The sequence below is a fragment of the Carassius carassius genome, chromosome 2 (genome assembly GCF_963082965.1).
Source record: "Carassius carassius chromosome 2, fCarCar2.1, whole genome shotgun sequence".
Taxonomy (NCBI): domain Eukaryota; kingdom Metazoa; phylum Chordata; class Actinopteri; order Cypriniformes; family Cyprinidae; genus Carassius; species Carassius carassius.
This window is the reverse complement of record NC_081756.1, coordinates 47,292,729-47,310,608: the sequence shown is the minus strand read 5'-3', so window position 1 is coordinate 47,310,608 and position 17,880 is coordinate 47,292,729. Positions and strand designations below refer to the sequence as shown.

Here is a 17,880-nt window from a genome sequence, read left to right as displayed (position 1 = left end):
CATTTTTTAATTTGATTTACTGTTTTAAAATCATCCTTTATAGAGATGTAGAACATTCTGTGAAAATATAACCTTTGTATCTTTAATATTGACTGAGTAAGGCCACATTAAAGATTGAAATCATAGTAAAATTAATGGTTGAAATCAAACTTTGATATTTGTCATCTCATAATTAGATTTTAAAACTTTAGCCTAAATCCACAGACGGATAATTAATAATTAATAGTGATTAAGATTGAGATTTTGTTGCATACTGTAAAAATGATTTTTCAAAGTTGTAAATAACACAGATTATTCTCTAAATGCATTGATTTATAAACAACATAGGCATTGCATAAATATTTGAAATGTGAAGAAAAATGCCATCTGGCAACACTTTTGCATTTTAATTGTTTTAAAATAATAATAATAATAAAAAAAGTATTTTAAATAATTTTAAAAGATCATGTAATGTTCACGGGTGCAATAATTCTGCTGGCTATATTTTTTTATATACAGTATATACTAGCCTAAAGCAGGTTCTTCCTCAAAATCCTGTTTAATGCAGGAAATACATCAACACAGGAAAGAAAAACTGCATTGGAAGTGATTTCATGTGGACTTTAATGATGCTCCTCAGAATCTACAAGAGGAAAAGTCTCTCCCTTCTCTAAAACGGAAGACATTTTCTTTATTTTCATTAGAAGGAATGCATATATTTCAGGTTTCCTGACTGTGTATTTGCTTTCTAGTGTAGCCATAACAGCAATCATCATCGAGGCTGTTTAACCAGCATCCACCGTTACTGGGCGCCCTAATAAATAAATAAGTCTCGAGAGGAGCCGAGCTGCTGATGTCAGGAGCTTCAGTGCTGCATTTACTGCTGCAGAGAGGATGAGCATCTCCGGATCCACGCATGCGAGTCTGACGAGCAACATGCGGACTGTCGCGATCATATCGGCGATGCTATTGTGTCTGGCCCCGTTAGTGAACGCGGGGAAAAAGGTTTTTAAATGTCCTTCTTCGTGTAGCTGCTCCAAAGAGTCTATTATCTGCGTCGGGTCTTCGTATGTGCCTCGATTCATTCCCAACGATGTCAGTTCACTGTGAGTCCTCATTAGCTTCTGTATTAAATCAGTTCGTAGGCTTCACTTGTGGAAATATAGCGTTTCAGAACCAGTGCTGCATATGTTTAGTCATATTGCTTTTATATTTCCACGTAACAGGGTCTCATTTGGTGTCAGGCGTGTATTGATATATATATATATTTTGCATTTTGCAGGAGTATTGTGAATGGGACCTTCTCTGAGATCAAGGAGGCGATGTTCTCACACATGCCATCTTTACAGTTACTGTAAGTCAAGCCCATCTGACTGAGCAAATGTGTATGACATGATATTGATTCACTTTGCTTCTTGTAAACTGTGCATTTGTAGAATAATTGGTAGATTTTGTCATGTTTTATAGAAGAGAACTGCTTTTGGGTGTTTTCTTGTGTTGGCTATAAACTAAAATATTTTGCTTACAATCTCTCACTTTACCTGAAAAGAAAAACGGTGGATTAAAAACTGTTTAAGATTGTTTTGATAGATTTACATGTGCATGGTATTGCAAAAAGAAAACCACTAAATTAGGCTACCAAAAATTCTACCAAAAACTGTCCAGTTTTGAATAGTTGACCCTACTAGCATTGGATAACCTCAAAAACAGACTGCTTTCTGTATTAAATTATCTGTCTAATGTAAGATTGTAGAATATTTGGCATTTGTACAATAATGCTTTCAGCCATTTGATTGGGTATATTGTTGATTTATTAAACATGTTTTTTGTTTAATGTTAGTTAGCACTGGAATCCAGTGTACTTCTCAACTAAACAAGTGAAGGTGACAGATGACCAATAGAAAGGTCTCTTTCAATCACCCCTAGCTATATTTAAAATGTCAGGGCACATTTGCTTCCAGATAGTGACAATTTTCCTCCTCTTCCCTTTTTGACACTGAAAACACAGTGGCTCTGTTGACTTTTCCATGCTGTCACTGGCGTATTGCAGGATGTCAGCGATTTAATACACTGACATAGAGATATAGAGAAATATGTGCCTGTCCTGGCACTCATTGTCAGTGAGAGGGCACTTTTTATCGATGTGTATTACACTGCAATGTAAACGCACAGTCTGACTTGTTATAATTACAATGAAAATGATTTCTGGCAATGCTTGAACTCTGACAGGTTGCTCAACTCCAATGCCCTCACTACAATAAGGGATGATACATTTTCTGGCCTTCCGCACCTGGAGTACCTGTAAGTTTTCTTTAATTGTTATTTTATTCTTTTAAAAAACGTTATAGATATACTGTAGATGTCTATTGCAGTGCTGTTGCTATAGAAAGGGAAGGTCTAATTGTTTTTAAAGCAATAGTTCACCAAAAATGTTTTACTTGCCGATAATTTACTCACCCTCAGACCATCCAAGATGTAGATGACTTTGTCTCTTCATGGGACAGATTTGGAGAAATGTAGCATTGCATCACTTGCTCACCAATGGTCCCTCTGCAGTGAATGGGTGCCGCCAGAATGAGAGTCCAAACAGCTGATAAAAACATCACAATAATCCACACCACTCCAGTCCATCAGTTAATGTCTTGAGAAGTGAGAAACTGCATGTTTGTAAGAAACAAATCCACCATTAAGCTTCAAAAGTCTTCTAACATTGCTTTCTCCAGTAAAAATGTCATCAGCTGTTTGGACTCTCATTCTGACGGCACCCATTCACTACAGAGCATCCATTGCTGAGCAATTGATGCAATGCTACATTTTTCCAAATCTGATGAAGAAACAAACTCATCTACATCCTGGATGGTACATCTTTAAGTAAACTCTTTATTCAAGGTAAAAAATATATTGGGAAGCTGTGAGTTTTGAACATTTACATAATTAAGATATGCTCACATTCTTTGAACTTAACTCTATACATATTTAATTTAAATGCATTTATTACTCTTTCAGCTCTTAATTTTCTCTCCATTCTTCAGGTTTATAGAAAACAACAAGATTGAGACGACATCAAAATACTCTTTCAGAGGACTTAGGGATTTGACTCATCTGTATGTTGTTTTTAATGACATTAAATGAGAATACATTGGCTAATTATTTGAATGGTACTTTAATCTAAAGTTTTGCTGTATTCTTCACAGGTCTTTGGCAAACAACAACATTAAAGCTTTGCCCAGAGATCTATTCATTGATCTGGACTCATTGATAGAGCTGTGAGTCTAAGCTTCTGTAATTGCTTACTTAGCGATAACTATTACAGTATAGTTCATTGAATATGAGATGATAAAATGTCTTTTTAAGCCTACAGGAATGTACACTATATAATAAGGTCAATGCTTACTGATATTTTCGTATATACATTTCCTTGCAGAGACCTGAGGGGCAATGTCTTTGAGTGTGACTGCCGAGCGAAGTGGCTGATGATGTGGTTAAAGAGCACGAATGCAACTGTATCAGACGTTTTCTGCGCCGGTCCCGAGGAGATGAAGGGCAAGCGGCTCAATGACATGACGAGCTTACATAACGAATGCATCTCTACAGGTATGTGAATGAGGATGTGCATGCTAGGCATTGTTTGTAAGCTTTTTCCGACTACAAATCCAATTCAGTGCATTTTTTGGTAAAAATAATTCTTAATGACGACATGAAATAACCACTGTTATAATCTGTTTTTTAAATGCATGTTATAGATCAAATTGTGAACAATTAATCTGGTTATATGTGTATTTTTTTATTTTATTTCATAACTGGATATTCTAGTGAAATGACTTCTCTCTGCTGACGTATGCAAGACTTCTCCAATCGATTAGTTCACTTAACCTCACTCATGCAAGCTTACACACATCTGCCTCCACCTTTGAGTGCAACATCCACATCTGAAACAACTGATACGTTTCTCCAAGTCCTGCCATACATAGTATTTTCTATATGGATGTAAAAGGATTAAAATATCTATTGCTGTTCACTCTTAAAAATAAACGTTGAAATGGGGCTTTCACAGTAATGCCACAGAAGAACCATTTTTGCTTTCTTCAAAGAATCTTTCCTTGAACAGTTCTTAAAAGAACTATCTTTTATTAGCGTGAAGAACATTTTTTAGAATCTAAAGAACCTTTTTTCCACGATAAAGAAACACTTTGTGGAATTGAAAAGTTCCATGGATGTTACAAGTTCTCCATGGAACTATCAATGCCAATAGAGATGACGTTATTTCATGTCATCGCTACTTTAAAATCTGTGGCACACCATGCTGACAGCTGGCTGTCGGCCAAACCTGGGCAATCGGCAAGCGTCTGTTGGGCTAGTTTTTGTACATGTGATGCAGCACATCAGTTATGAGATGCAAAACAGTTACTAAGATGCTATTTTACCATATGTTTTCCAGATTTCATTCCTCTCCACTCTGTGCCTACCGAGTCTTTGTCTGTGGACACGTTCTCCCACAAGAACGACGTGTATGTGGCCATCGCTGCTCCCAACATAGAGAGCTGCATGGTGCTCCAATGGGACCACATCGAGATGAACTTCAGGAGTTACGACAACATCACAGGTACAGTCATGGTAAAGCCATCATATGAAGGATCGTGTATGGCCAAATTCAATTAAATTCAAATTTATCTGTATAGTGCTTTTTACAGTACAAACCATTGCAAAGCAACTTTACAGAAAATTACGTTTCTACAATATTTAGTAGCTTATATGTGGTGACTGTCAGTTTATGTGAATATGACAGGAATTTTCTGAAAAATTAATACAAGACGTAGTTAACAAGACTAAGAACACTATTAACAACATTAATAATGTGATTGCATAGTAAATAGCAGTATTTGTTAGTTCTGTATGTTGTTTCAGGGTAAGCATTATCTGAGGTCCATTGAGGGTTTGGCATCATCTTTTCTCAGGTGTTCTGGATCCAGACTAGAGCTTGTGTAAATTCTAGTTGCAAAACAGACAAAATAAATAGAGAGATAATTAGCGTAGCTGTTGTTCCAAAAAAAGGTAAAATGAATTAGTTTAACCCAAGCTAAAGAATAATAATGCGCATTTGATCAGATATAACTGCAGTCACAAATTATGAGATCCATTATTCGAATGCTTGGCGAAAGAGATGCGTTTTTAATCTAGATTTAAACAGAGAGAGTGTGTCTGAAACCAGAACGTTATCAGGAAGGCTATTCCAGAGATTGGAAGCCAAATGTGAAAAAGCTCTACCTCCTTTAGTGGACTTTGCTATCCTAGGAACTACTAAAAGTCCAGCGTTTTGTGACCTTAGGGAGCGTGATGGGTTGTAGCGTGGTAGAAGGCTAGTTAGGTATGCAGGAGCTAAACCATTAAGGGCCTTATAGGTAAGTAATAATAATTTGTAACTGATACAGAACTTAATAGGTAGCCAGTGCAGAGACTGTAAAATTGGGGTAATATGATCATATTTTCTTGACCTCGTAAGGACTCTAGCTGCTGCATTTTGGACTACCTGTAGCTTGTTTATTGACGAAGCAGGACAACCACCTAGAAGTCCATTACAATAGTCCAGTCTAGAGGTCATGAATGCATGAACTAGCTTTTCTGCATCAGAAACAGATAACATGTTTCGTAGCTTGGCAATGTTTCTAAGATGGAAGAATGCAGTTTTTGTAACATGGGAAATATGGTTTTCAAAAGACAAGTTGCTGTCTAATATAACACCCAGATTTCTGACTGTAGAGGAAGTAACAGTACATCCGTCTAGTTGCAAACTGTAGTCTACTAGATCCTATGACAGATTTTTGGTCTAATAAGTAATATCTCTGTCTTATCCGAATTTAATAGGAGAAAATTATTGGTCATCCACACTCAGTTAGCTTAGATAATTTATAAGTTTCATCTGGTCTCCTTGAGGTATATAGTTGAGTATCATCAGCATAACAGTGGAAACGAATACCGTATTTTCTTATTATATTACCAAGGGGCAACATGTATATTGAAAATAAAAGAGGGCCTAGGACAGATCCTTGTGGCACGCCAACATCTAAATAAACTCATCATCTACATAAACAAAATGGTAGTGATCGGACAAGTAGGATCTAAACCATCTTAGAGCTTGACCTTGAATACCTGTATAGTTTTGTAATCGATCTATGAGTATGTCATGATCTATGGTGTCGAACGCAGCACTAAGATCAAGTAAAACTATAAATGAGATGCAGCCTTGATCTGATACAAGAACCAAGTCATTTGTAATTTTAACAAGTGCAGTATCTGTGCTTTGGTGGGGCCTGAAACCTGACTGAAATTCATCATACAGAACTTTTTTTTTTGCAGTCCTTTCTGGAGAAATTTAGCACAATTGAGCAGACAACTTTTTCAATTTTTTTTGACATAAATGGAATATTTGAAATGGGCCTATAACTTGCCAGTTCTCTAGGATCTAGTTGTGGTTTCTTAATAAGAGGCGTAATAACTGCCAGCTTGAATGGTTTTGGGACGTGACCTAAAGATAACGACGAGTTAAGAATATTGAGAAGCGGTTCTTCGGCTACAGGTAACTTTTTCAATAATTTAGTGGGTACAAGATCTAATAAACATGTTGCTAGTTTACATACAGTGATACGTTTATTTAGCTCTTCCTGTCTTATAGTTGTAAAGCACTGCAGTTTTCTTTGGGTGCGATGGATGAAAATGAAGTATTAGACGCTGTAGAATCTACATTTGTTATTGTACTTCTGATGTTATCTATTATCAAATAAATCTCACGCAGCGTGTTTTCTTTTAGGTCAGTCCATAGTTGGCTGCAAGTCTGTGATCATCCAGGACCAGGTGTTTGTCATCGTTGCTCAACTATTTGGTGGTTCCCACATCTACAAGTTTGATGAAAACCAGAGCAAGTTCACAAAGTTTCAGGACATTGAGGTTTCCAAGATTTCCAAGCCAAATGACATCGAGGCATTTCAGATCGGCAACGACTGGTTCTTCATCATCGCTGACAGCTCGAAGGCTGGACTTTCTACTCTCTACAAATGGAACGACAAGGGCTTCTACTCCTACCAGTCACTTCACGAATGGTTTCGTGATACCGATGCAGAGTTTGTGAATTTGGACGGTAAGGCCCATCTTATCCTAGCGAGCCGTTCCCAAGTACCGATCATCTACCAGTGGAGCAGAAGCACTCAGAAGTTTGCCTTGCAAGGGGAAATCCCAAACATGGAAGATGTAGTCGCTGTCAAGGCTTTCAGGATAAAGGAGGATCTTTATCTGGCCATGACCCGATACATCGGCGACTCCAAAGTCTTGCATTGGACTGCGAAGGAGTTCTCAGAGGTCCAGGCCCTTCCTTCGAGAGGCTCCATGATCCTGCAGCCATTTTCCTTCAAAGAAAGGTACTACCTGGCTCTTGGAAGCGACTACACTTTCTCGCAGATCTATCTGTGGAATGCAGAGGAGAAGGTTTTTGAGCGTTTCAAGGAAGTCTACATCCAGGCTCCTCGTTCCTTTACTGTGGTCTCCACTGACCGGAGGGACTTTGTATTTGCTTCCAGTTTTAAGGGCAGCACACAGATCTTTGAGCATATCATCATTGATCTGAGTCTTTAAGTGCTGTTGTGGACACAGTTGCAATTAAGGCACGTCTTCAGCAGTTGGACATTTTTCTGGAAAGGCAATTAGTGGGTTTTAGGGCGAGGGAAGTTGGGAAGCAAATGTAATATGGCATTATCAGGTTCACAGTAATAAGTATTACATCATGCATCTGTGTATTTTACATAGATTCTGGAAGGGCCTTGATATTTTATTTTTTGTTTTGTTTTAAAAGATTCTAATTGTTATATAATATATGGAACATTTCCTCAGTCCTGCTGAAAACTTTTCTGCTGAACATACGGTGCATGGACTGCGGAAAATTGTTGCACTTGTCACCTGTAACTACCTAAATAATTCGTCTAAATACCTAAATACATAATGATATATACTGTAACTCTGTGAACCTTTCAAGACTCTGTGTGCAACAGCTGATACTGTGCATGATGTGGCTGCAACAACACTGAGAATAAAAAAAAAAACATTTCAGAGCAGGCATGCAGATCAAGTAGTGATACGGGTGACAAATGCAGTCCTAACCTCATTGTTCATTATTTATTTAAATCAGATCTCTCTTTTGCTGGACTAATTTTTAATGTCAAGTAATTAATCATTTAAAATGAATTGCCATTATTATAGTTGTCAGGATCTGTTCAGAGCTAAATTAATCAAAACGAATATTTCAGTTGTGTGATTTTATGCAGAAATGCTTATGTTTATGTGGTTGGTTGTAATGGATCCAAGAATGGAGCCTTTTTTGGAAAAAACAGATGTTCTACGTTTCAATACAGGGAAATTGTCAAAAGCACAAGCCTTTAAAATCATTATACATCTATTAATAGAGAAATAAACTTAATATTAATCAATTAAACTTAAAGTGGTAAACTGATTTTGGATAAATATTTTTTTTTCTGTGAAATGAATGTAAACTGCTTTTTATTTTAAGTACTAGTGACAACTGTTGAATGTGTGACTTGTTTTGATGACAAGTGCATTAAAATAAAAACCTCATTTTCATACTGTTTTCCAAGCTTGGATACAGAGAAAAGAACAACACAACCCTAAATAATGAATGCAGCCTGCAAAAGCATGATATTCAGCTATTAATATTCAATACCTTTAAGTCTTATAAAAAATCTATAAATATCTCTTAATTGATCATATAATATATATTTATTCATACCAGTTTTAGTTTAATCTTATATGCAAAAACAGAATTTTAATGTTGTAAATCGTTGCTTTATTCTCATTTGTTGAATGTTAGACATGTTTTTAAATACTAATGTAAATAAATGCGTGTGAGCACTGACTATCATTTGATTATTAATTCATAAAACACCTGGTTTCTGACTATGGTACAGTTTTGAAAGAATGAAGAAATGAAGATGGTTGGAATGGTAGTTTTGATATAATCAAAATGCCATTGAATAGTGTAATAAACATTGGATTGGCCACAGATATTTATTCTGAGAACAGAATTAGCCTTGTACATTTTCATTCACTGAGCGATCTTATATAGTCGCTCGTTTTTGGATGCTGTTTAAACTAGGCATTCTGTAACATAAACTGTTTATAAGGTACAGTATGTTGCCAAACACCTTTCAGTGGTTTTTTTACACAACCTTTTTTCCTAAAGTAGGTGTGGGGTGGTGTGTAACATGCAGTATTATCTATATGACAGGGAATTTCATCCAAGGGCCAATCCCCAGAGGCAAATAAGTGTTACGTGTCAGGATCTTCAAACTCTTTCTCCGTGGCCCATCCTTGCCAAGGTCCATCAAAAAGTGTCTCGCCTCTTACTGATAGTGCCTCATTGGCCAACCAGAGTGTGGTTCTCAGATCTAATATCCCTCCTCGACGGCTTGCTGTGGGCAATTCTAGTCAGGAGAGATCTTCTCTCTCAGGTGGAGGGGACAGTAGTTCATCCCTGGACCGAACTCTGGAACCTTCATATCTGGCCTCTAAAGGGAAACCAACTAAGAGATGCTGATGTAGTAGAGACTATTTTAAGTGCTAGGATTTCCTCCACTAGAAGAAGTTATGACCTCAGATGGCATGTTTTTGAAAGGTGGTATATGACACACCATGCAGACCCATTTCACTGCCAAATTGTTCCAGGGCTGGAGTTTCAGCAAGAGAACCTGTCCTAATGCACAAATCTAGTGCTCGAGGGTCTGGTTGACAACAGTTTCGAACCAATAGAGTCAGCACCTGTCAGGTTTCTGACCCTAAAGATGGTTTTTCTAATGGCTATTATTCTCTGAAGAGAACTGGGGATTTGCAGGCTCTGTCAGTCTCGCCATCCTGCCTAGACTTTACCCGTGGTCTGGTCAAAGCTATGTTCCATCATCACCCTAGTAATCTTCCGAAAGTTCCATTCTCGACAATGAGCCTATGTTTTATCAATTTAGCTTTCTCAAATTATCACGACTTGCCTTAAATAAAATCTATAGATATAAAACAGTTCAAGCATATAACAATGTTAAAACGTTAAACCTAGATAAATGTGCACTATATTCAATAGTTTGTGCAGAGACGATTTGTAGGACATGGAGGCATCAGCGCGATCACTTGCATTTTTTTTCAGTGGGTACGCTGTCATTTTTGCTCATAAAGGTAATAGTAGTAAAAGTAACTGCAAAGGGTCTACTTTTATTTGTGTGCACTCACAATATCAACAAAACATTGTGCTTTCATAAAATAAAGAAAACAAACATGATGCGTCATCTCATCTTCAACTGAATTACAAAAATTAACTGAAACTCAGTGAATCGCAGCCTCACAGATATGGTAATTATATCTATGGAAAGCTTTAAATGACTACTTAACAAAATAAAACAAATCGTAAATAAAAACTCTTTCATTATAATCATGATCATAATCTGCAAAGATGCACTTCTCTCTAAAGGCGCGTCTAATGAGATGGTGAGTCAAGATTGGCAACTGCATCCTTGCACAGCATCAGAAAACACTATTTTATTAGTAAATAATTCAAATATCTCCTTACTATTTCCCCCTGTTACATTTACGGTGATTACTTTTGCCAGTGCTTTGTGCCAAGCTTAAGCCTTTTGCGTGTATTTGAATGCAGAACTGTTCAGCTGCGCTGACGGCAGGCAACAAGTCTGCCGAGCCGCCTTTGACAGTCGCTGTTGTGTGGTCTTGTGTTGTCTCCATCAGTGTGGCAATTTTTTTCATCACTAATTGATGGATGTCTAAAATATAAAATTAAAGAGAAGCCTATAACAGGCCTGAGGCCCAGTCCGCGTCTGAACTGAAGTAAAAATTGGTCTAAAGCCCGGCCTGAGGGGCGTGAAAAAGTCTGGGCCCATCGGACCCGGGCTAAAATGCAGGGCTCTAAGAGGTGTCCCCTTGCAGCAAGTGAGTGATGTGACAGGCTGGTCCTCTCTGCATATATTTGTCAGATTCTATAGTTTGGATGTCAATGCTACTCTGGGCTCACGTGTCGTTAAGTCAACATCCCAAAGTCATGACTTAGACCTTTCCAAAGCTTGTGCACACACACTACACAACATTGGGGGGTTCAGACACTTCTAGTACAGCTGCCTTGATATTCTCATTCCCACAAGCATTTGAAATGCAGCATTGAGAGCAGCGTTTGATAGGGAATGTCTTGGGTTACTTGACTTACAACCCTTTTCCCTGAAAAAGCTGGAATGAGATGCTGCACCTCAATGCCACACTGTAGGCATGCCCAGATGTCCTTTCAGACAAAGGTGAATCTTAGGATGTGTCCGTTTCATGTGTATTTATAACCATTCTGGTGTGCGTAATGAGTAATGTCACCTACTGAGGTTATTTAAGCCAATTCTTAATGTGCTTGACACACAAGCTTTAATAAGTGTTTGAAATGCAGCATCTTGGTCCCACTTTTTCAGGGAACAGGATTACAGTCAAGTAACCCGAGTCAGACACCTTGTTGCCACATACATCTCTAGTCTAGCGCAGTTTATTCCTCACACTTTAATCGTATTTACAGCTGCTAACAGATTGTGACTATGTGAAATGTACGACACTACATAATTTTCCATCGCTCGTGTGTCAGTGATTATCCCTTAGCATGCCAGCATTAACTTGGCGTTAACTTGGCATAGGTTGCCGACCTCTGCTCTAGTGTAACTGAGCTCATTACCTTATTGAACTCATGATCTTGCTCATGGGGGGCGGCTTGTACGTCAACAAAAAGTGGTGAAATAATGCTGTGGTAGTGACAAAACACTGTTCAACACTCGTGGACTTTATGTTTGTGAAGTGTCGACCATTCAATCTGCTTAGGAGTTCACGGCCATTGTTATTGTCGCAGTTTACATCCCCCCATGGGCTAACGTGAAGGACGCGCTTCACGACGCTTTCAAATGCTCATCACAGTTTGGCCAGATAATGCTACCTCAACACTAAAGGACTGCTTTCAGTGCACAGACTGGAACATATTTAAAGAGGCAGCCAACTACAACAACCTCACAGACCTGCAGCAGTGCACTGAAACTGAGTGCTTATATCAAAATATGCATTGATGATGTGACAGTCACCAAGACCACAAACCACATGTGTAAACCAAAAGCCGTGGATGACAGCAGATGTTCGTGGGCTGCAAAAGACCAGAGATGAAGCATTCAGATCAGGAGATAAAGCAGCCCTCAAAGCAGCAAGAGCCAATCTGTCCTGTGGTATCAAAAATGCAAAACGGTCATATGCTTAAAAAATCAACTATCACTTCACAGACAGCAGAGAGACGCAGAGCCTGTGGCAAGCCATTCAGACCATTACAGAATAAAAGACAACGCCACAGGCCTGTGATAACGACACATCCCTCCCGGATGCACTCAACCACTATTATTCATGGTTTGAAATGCAGAATGACACACCTGCACAAAAAACTGCCCATAACTCCCAACGATCAGGCAATTTTTCGGTCTCCAGCCGATGTAAGGAAGACCCTATCTAGGATTAACCCACGCAAGGCTGCGGGTCCTGATGACATACCTGGCCATGTACTGAGAGACTGTGCTGCACAGCTGAAAGATGAACACCTCGTTGAGCCAGACCTCAGTCAGTCCATGTCAGCCACAACACCTCGAGCGCTACCACACTGAGCACAGGTGCTCCACAAGGCTGTGTGCTCAGCCTGCTGCTCTTCATGCTGCTGACCCACGACTACACTGCCAAGTTCAGCTCCAACCACATCATCAAGTTCGTGGATGACACAACTGTGGTAGGTCTCATAAGCAACAGCAATAAAAGGCACTACAGAGAGGAAGTGGTACAGCTGGCTGAATGGTGTGGAACTAACAACCTGTCCCTCGATTTGAAGAAGACAAAGGAGGTTGTGATGGAATACAGGAGAAACTCCGTTGACCAACCCCCACTGACCATCGACAGCTCGACTGTGGAGAGAGTCAGCAGCACTTAATTCCTGGGAGTGCACATCACAGAGGATCTCACCTGGACCACCAACACTATGTTACTCTCCAAGAAGGCACAACAGCGGCTACACTTTCTCTGCCGGCTAAAAAAGAGCAAGTGTTTCTCATCCCATCCTCACCACATTCTACAGAGGAACCATAGAGAGCATGCTGACCAGCTGCTTCAGGAACAGGAACTGTAGTGCAGCCAGGGCCGTCGCTAGTGGGGTGAAAGGTGGTTACGATTATAGGGGCCCACGGCTGAGGGGGGCCCCCAACGACCTCAACGACTGGTTGAGGCCAGCCTAAAAAGATTCTCAGGACAGTTGACGGGCCACTGCTGCGCATCGTCATGAAAGCTTATCCTTTTCACGTGTTTTAAAGCATTACCATTACCACTAAAGCATCCAAACACAAGACGCGTAAAAGCTGAACAGAGTAGCTGGTTACTCGCGCGCTGTGTTCGGTGCGCACGAGAGAGACGCGTATCACGGACATTGACACTGAACGGAGCTCTCTTCTGCGAAGTTCTCCTGGAAGTCCATCCTGCACCTGAATGAACAAATACAAATCGCAGTTTGAACAAACAAAAAGATAACATAAAGAGCCCAATTCAGTACCGCGGTGTTCTGGTGTTCAGAGATCACACAGAGAAAGGCGTCTCAAAACGCTTGAACACGGAGTTTGCCTCTTTTTTTATGGAAGCATATGGGTAGCGATATTCAATTTGGAATGTAATATGCAAAATGACAATGCAATATGTAAAATGGCAATGCATTTCTGTATTTACATTTACATTTTCCAATACATTTGTGCAACGTTTGGTGCAAAATGAAAATGAAAATTTAATTACATATTTTCATTTGGCATTTCATTTACCAGTTTTAATATGTAAAATGAATACTAATTTTAACGCTTCATAAGCTGCAAAATTAAAATGAAAATGTATTACAGAAATGATTAGATATGTATAACATGTTCAAGCAAAAACTGTGGCAAAATTATCATTTAAATGCTATTTTTCTTAAATGCATTAACACTCACAGTCAAGACACTTCGATTGCATTTTCATTCAATGTCCCGCAATGAATGTAGCAAAATTCAATGTGCACATTGAAAATGCAGTTATTTATTTATTTATTTTTTTTCCCATATATTTTATTGGAAAAAGCATTTAAACAACATCTGCAACATGACACAACACAAGTCTCCATGCCATATTTTCAAGAATAAACAGTTCAGAATAACATCCTTTTATGGTTTTATCCCATATCCCTCCCTAGCACCCACCCTCATGATAGCCAGTCAGACATACAAACAAAACCAAATAAGTAGGATAGAAAGACTAAGTAAACTTAAAATAATTAAATGATTAAAAAAAAAAATAAAAAAAAAAATAAATAAAGTTAGAGGTTAGTTGCCGATACCTAGGACGCTGTGCCAGGCTGCTAGGGTTCATGGATTAGCAGGAATCATGAGGGTTATTAATCGATTTCCCATATAGTGTAGCTTATGGTGTGGCGGGCAGACAGTGAGTCATAACGAGGTAGGAACCAATGCTGACACGTACTAAGTATGCCACTACAGTGACATTTCCCTAACGGAAATCTGGTTTACATAATTTAAGAGTGGTTTCCAATGAGAATAAAATTTGTCAGTAGCGCCTCTGAGTGTAAACTTTATCTTCTCAAGTTTTAAGAAAAACAACATGTCACATAGCCAGGCTTTGAACGACGGTGGTAAGGGTGACTTCCATAGAGTCAAAATTTTACGATGAGCAATTAGAGAGGTAAAAGCTATTACATTTATTTGAATTGTTGTCAAATTAAGTTCGTCCGGAGGTCTGCCAAAAATCGCTATATGGGGGGAAGGACAGATCTTCAAAGCCAGAATCTTTGAGATTGCATCAAAATATGACTGCCAAAAGTTGAATAATTTGGGGCATGACCAGAACATATGGGTCAAGTCACAAGGGGTCTGAGAACATCTATTACATCCCTCATCCGAGCCCCCCGGATAAATCTGGGCAAGACTGGCCTTGCTAAAGTGAATCCTATGCACCACTTTAAATTGAATGAGACTGAACCTAGCACAACTGGAGGAGAAATGAACTGCTCGAAGGGCTTTCCCCAAAAGTCATCAGACAGGGAAATCTGCAGTTCGTTCTCCCAGCTGGTCTTAATTTTGTTTACAACAGAAACAAAAGATGGAGTAAGTAGATTATAGAAGTAAGATATATGGCCTTTTTACAACTTCTCAGCCTTAATAATTAGATCAATGCCACTTGGAGGTGGGATTTGAGGGAACTGAGGGGAGTGGGTCCTAGCGAAATCCCGTAACTGGAAGTATCTTAAAAAGTCAGAACCGCTGAAATTAAAAGTTATGCGCAATTGCTCAAAGCTAGCAAAACAATTGTTCACATACATATCGCTAAAATATCGGAGGCCACTGCTAACAAAAAACTTGAATCTAGGGTCAATTTTAGCAGGAAGGAATAGATGGTTATTGCAAATAGGTGTTGTCTGAGGGAGGGTGAGCCAGCCAGAGTTACGTCTAATTTGTGCCTAGATTTTCAGAGTGCCAGTTACTACAGGATTAGATGTATAAAGTGATGGGGAAAAAGGAAGGCTACTGCAAGCTAGAGCCTGGAGCGAAAAAGAGGAGCATGACTTGGCCTCGATTTGACACCAATTGCTCTGAGCCGAGGTAAACCAAAGCATAATCTTATGAGCATTTGCAGCCCAGTAATACCCAATAAGACTAGGCAGGCCAAGACCCCCAAGGGATCTACTCCTCTGCAATAGTAATATACTGGCTCTGGCATGTAGTTATTTATTAAGTGAAAGTAAACAGTTGAGGAAAAATTGGGATGTGTATTATATTGGATGCGTTCATTGTCTTTTAAAGTGACCGTGCCTAATTTAGATGAATGAAAGAAAATCACTCAATGCTCTTGACTGAATTACTTTGTAATTATATATATATAGCGAAGCTCTCGATTTACCGGTCAATCTACGTTCCTACTCTCACCTATGGGCATGAGCTTTGGGTCATGACCGAAAGGACAAGATCCCGGATACAGGCGGCCGAAATGAGCTTTCTCCGCAGGGTGGCTGGGCGATCCCTTAGAGATAGGGTGAGAAGCTCAGTCACCCGGGAGGAGCTCAGAGTAGAGCCGCTGCTCCTCCACATCGAGAGGGGTCAGCTGAGGTGGCTCGGGCATCTGTTCCGGATGCCTCCTGGACGCCTTCCCAGGAAGGTGTTCCGGGCGCGTCCCACTGGCAGGAGACCCCGGGGAAGACCTAGGACACGCTGGAGAGACTATGTCTCCCGGCTGGCCTGGGAACGCCTCGGTGTCCCCCCAGAAGAGCTGGAGGAAGTGTCTAGGGAGAGGGAAGTCTGGGGTTCTCTGCTTAGACTGCTGCCCCCGCGACCCGGCCCCGGATAAGCGGAAGAAGATGGATGGATGGATGGATGGATATATATATATTAGGTGTGTAACGATATGCGTATTGAACCGTTTGGTATGAGGCTTTCGGTTCGGTACGCGGTACGCATTATGGACCGAACGGTTCGTTGGACTAATTAATTATATTTGGAAAATAAAAAAAATTGTGAAATATAATGATATGCGTTCAACCAGGTAGCCCAATAACCCAAACGACGTAACAGGCAACGCCCCTGACACCCCCGAAAAAGAAAAAAACACCAACTTATATGTTTATGTTAGGCTACTCAGTCAGGCGCTCGCTCACTCAGTACGCGCTGAAGGCTCGTTGCAAAATGGCCAATGCGTTTAACAGACCAGAAATAGAAGATCCTCCAATAACCAACAGGTCTGGTGTTTGGGTGCACTTTGGATTCCCTGTAAGCTATAATGGTGATGGCAAGAGAGTGGTGGATAAAAAAACAACAACGATATGTCGCATCTAGGGTAGCCTACAAAAAAAAAAAAAACACCAGCGGGAATACTTGAAACATGTCAACTCATTTACGCCGACATCACCTTAGTGTGTCAGTATCTGGGAAAAGACGGAAAAAAGGAGAAACATACACGCAACAAAAGTATCCCTGCAGCATTTAGACAGACATTTCCAACGGATTCAAACAGGGCAAAAGACATCACCACGGCGATTGGTAGGCTACATTTACGTTATAGCCGCGGATATGAGACCTTACTATTTACCATTCATTCTATCATCACCATTATAGCTTACAGGGAATCCAAAGTGCACCCAAACACCAGACATGTTGGTTATTGGAGGATCTTCTATTTCTGGTCTGTTAAACGCATTAGCCATTTTGCAACGAGCCTTCAGCGCGTACTAAGTGAGCGAGCGCCTTACTCTGTAGGCGTGGAAAATGTAGGTTTTAAGAACATGCTTAATGTAATTGAGCCCCATTACAATATTCCTTCACGAGCCCATTTCAGACAGACCGTAATTCCTGCTTTGTTCCAAAAAACATAAGCCCTATAGAGAACCAATTAAGTAAAAACACACTCAATATAAAGAGTTATAGAGTTCCATATAAAAAGTTACATCTTTGTATTTGTTCATAACTAATATAACATTTTCATTTTTTTTTTATAAGGAGCTTTTTTTGTTTTATACAGTATGCTTTTATATGGAACTCTATAACTCTTTATATTGAGTGTGTTTTTACTCAATTGGTTCTCTATATGGCTTATGTTTTTTGGAACAAAGCAGGAATTACGGTCTGTCTGAAATGAGCTCGTGAAGGAATATTGTAACGGGGCTCAATTACATTAAGCATGTTCTTAAAACCTACGTTTTCCACTACAGCACAGTTACACATTGCGCGGCTCGCGAGCCGCATGCGGCTCGTCAAGCTATAACTGGCGGCTCGCATA

The 17,880-nt window shown here is 39.6% G+C and overlaps 2 protein-coding genes across 2 annotated transcripts in view; both read left to right on the top strand.

Moving 5' to 3' along the window:
* Positions 1–17,880, top strand: part of aco1 (aconitase 1, soluble) — a 109,554-nt gene that overhangs the window by 42,742 nt on the left and 48,932 nt on the right. The window lies entirely within an intron of this gene.
* On the top strand, positions 580–7,840 carry LOC132110883 (leucine-rich repeat LGI family member 2-like). The gene is made up of 8 exons (XM_059517944.1): positions 580–1,085; positions 1,262–1,333; positions 2,209–2,280; positions 3,012–3,083; positions 3,174–3,245; positions 3,404–3,573; positions 4,418–4,582; positions 6,785–7,840. The coding sequence occupies exons 1-8, from the start codon at positions 874–876 to the stop codon at positions 7,600–7,602; spliced, it is 1,653 nt and encodes a 550-aa protein (XP_059373927.1). The 5' UTR covers positions 580–873; the 3' UTR covers positions 7,603–7,840.

Excerpts from the sequence above, each read along its gene's own strand:
- LOC132110883 (XM_059517944.1), top strand. The coding sequence starts at position 874 with ATGAGCATCTCCGGATCCACGCATGCGAGTCTGACGAGCAACATGCGG. Across the intron at positions 2,281-3,011 it reads CTTCCGCACCTGGAGTACCT|GTTTATAGAAAACAACAAGA; the intron begins GTAAGTTTTCTT and ends TCCATTCTTCAG. Across the intron at positions 4,583-6,784 it reads GAGTTACGACAACATCACAG|GTCAGTCCATAGTTGGCTGC; the intron begins GTACAGTCATGG and ends GTTTTCTTTTAG.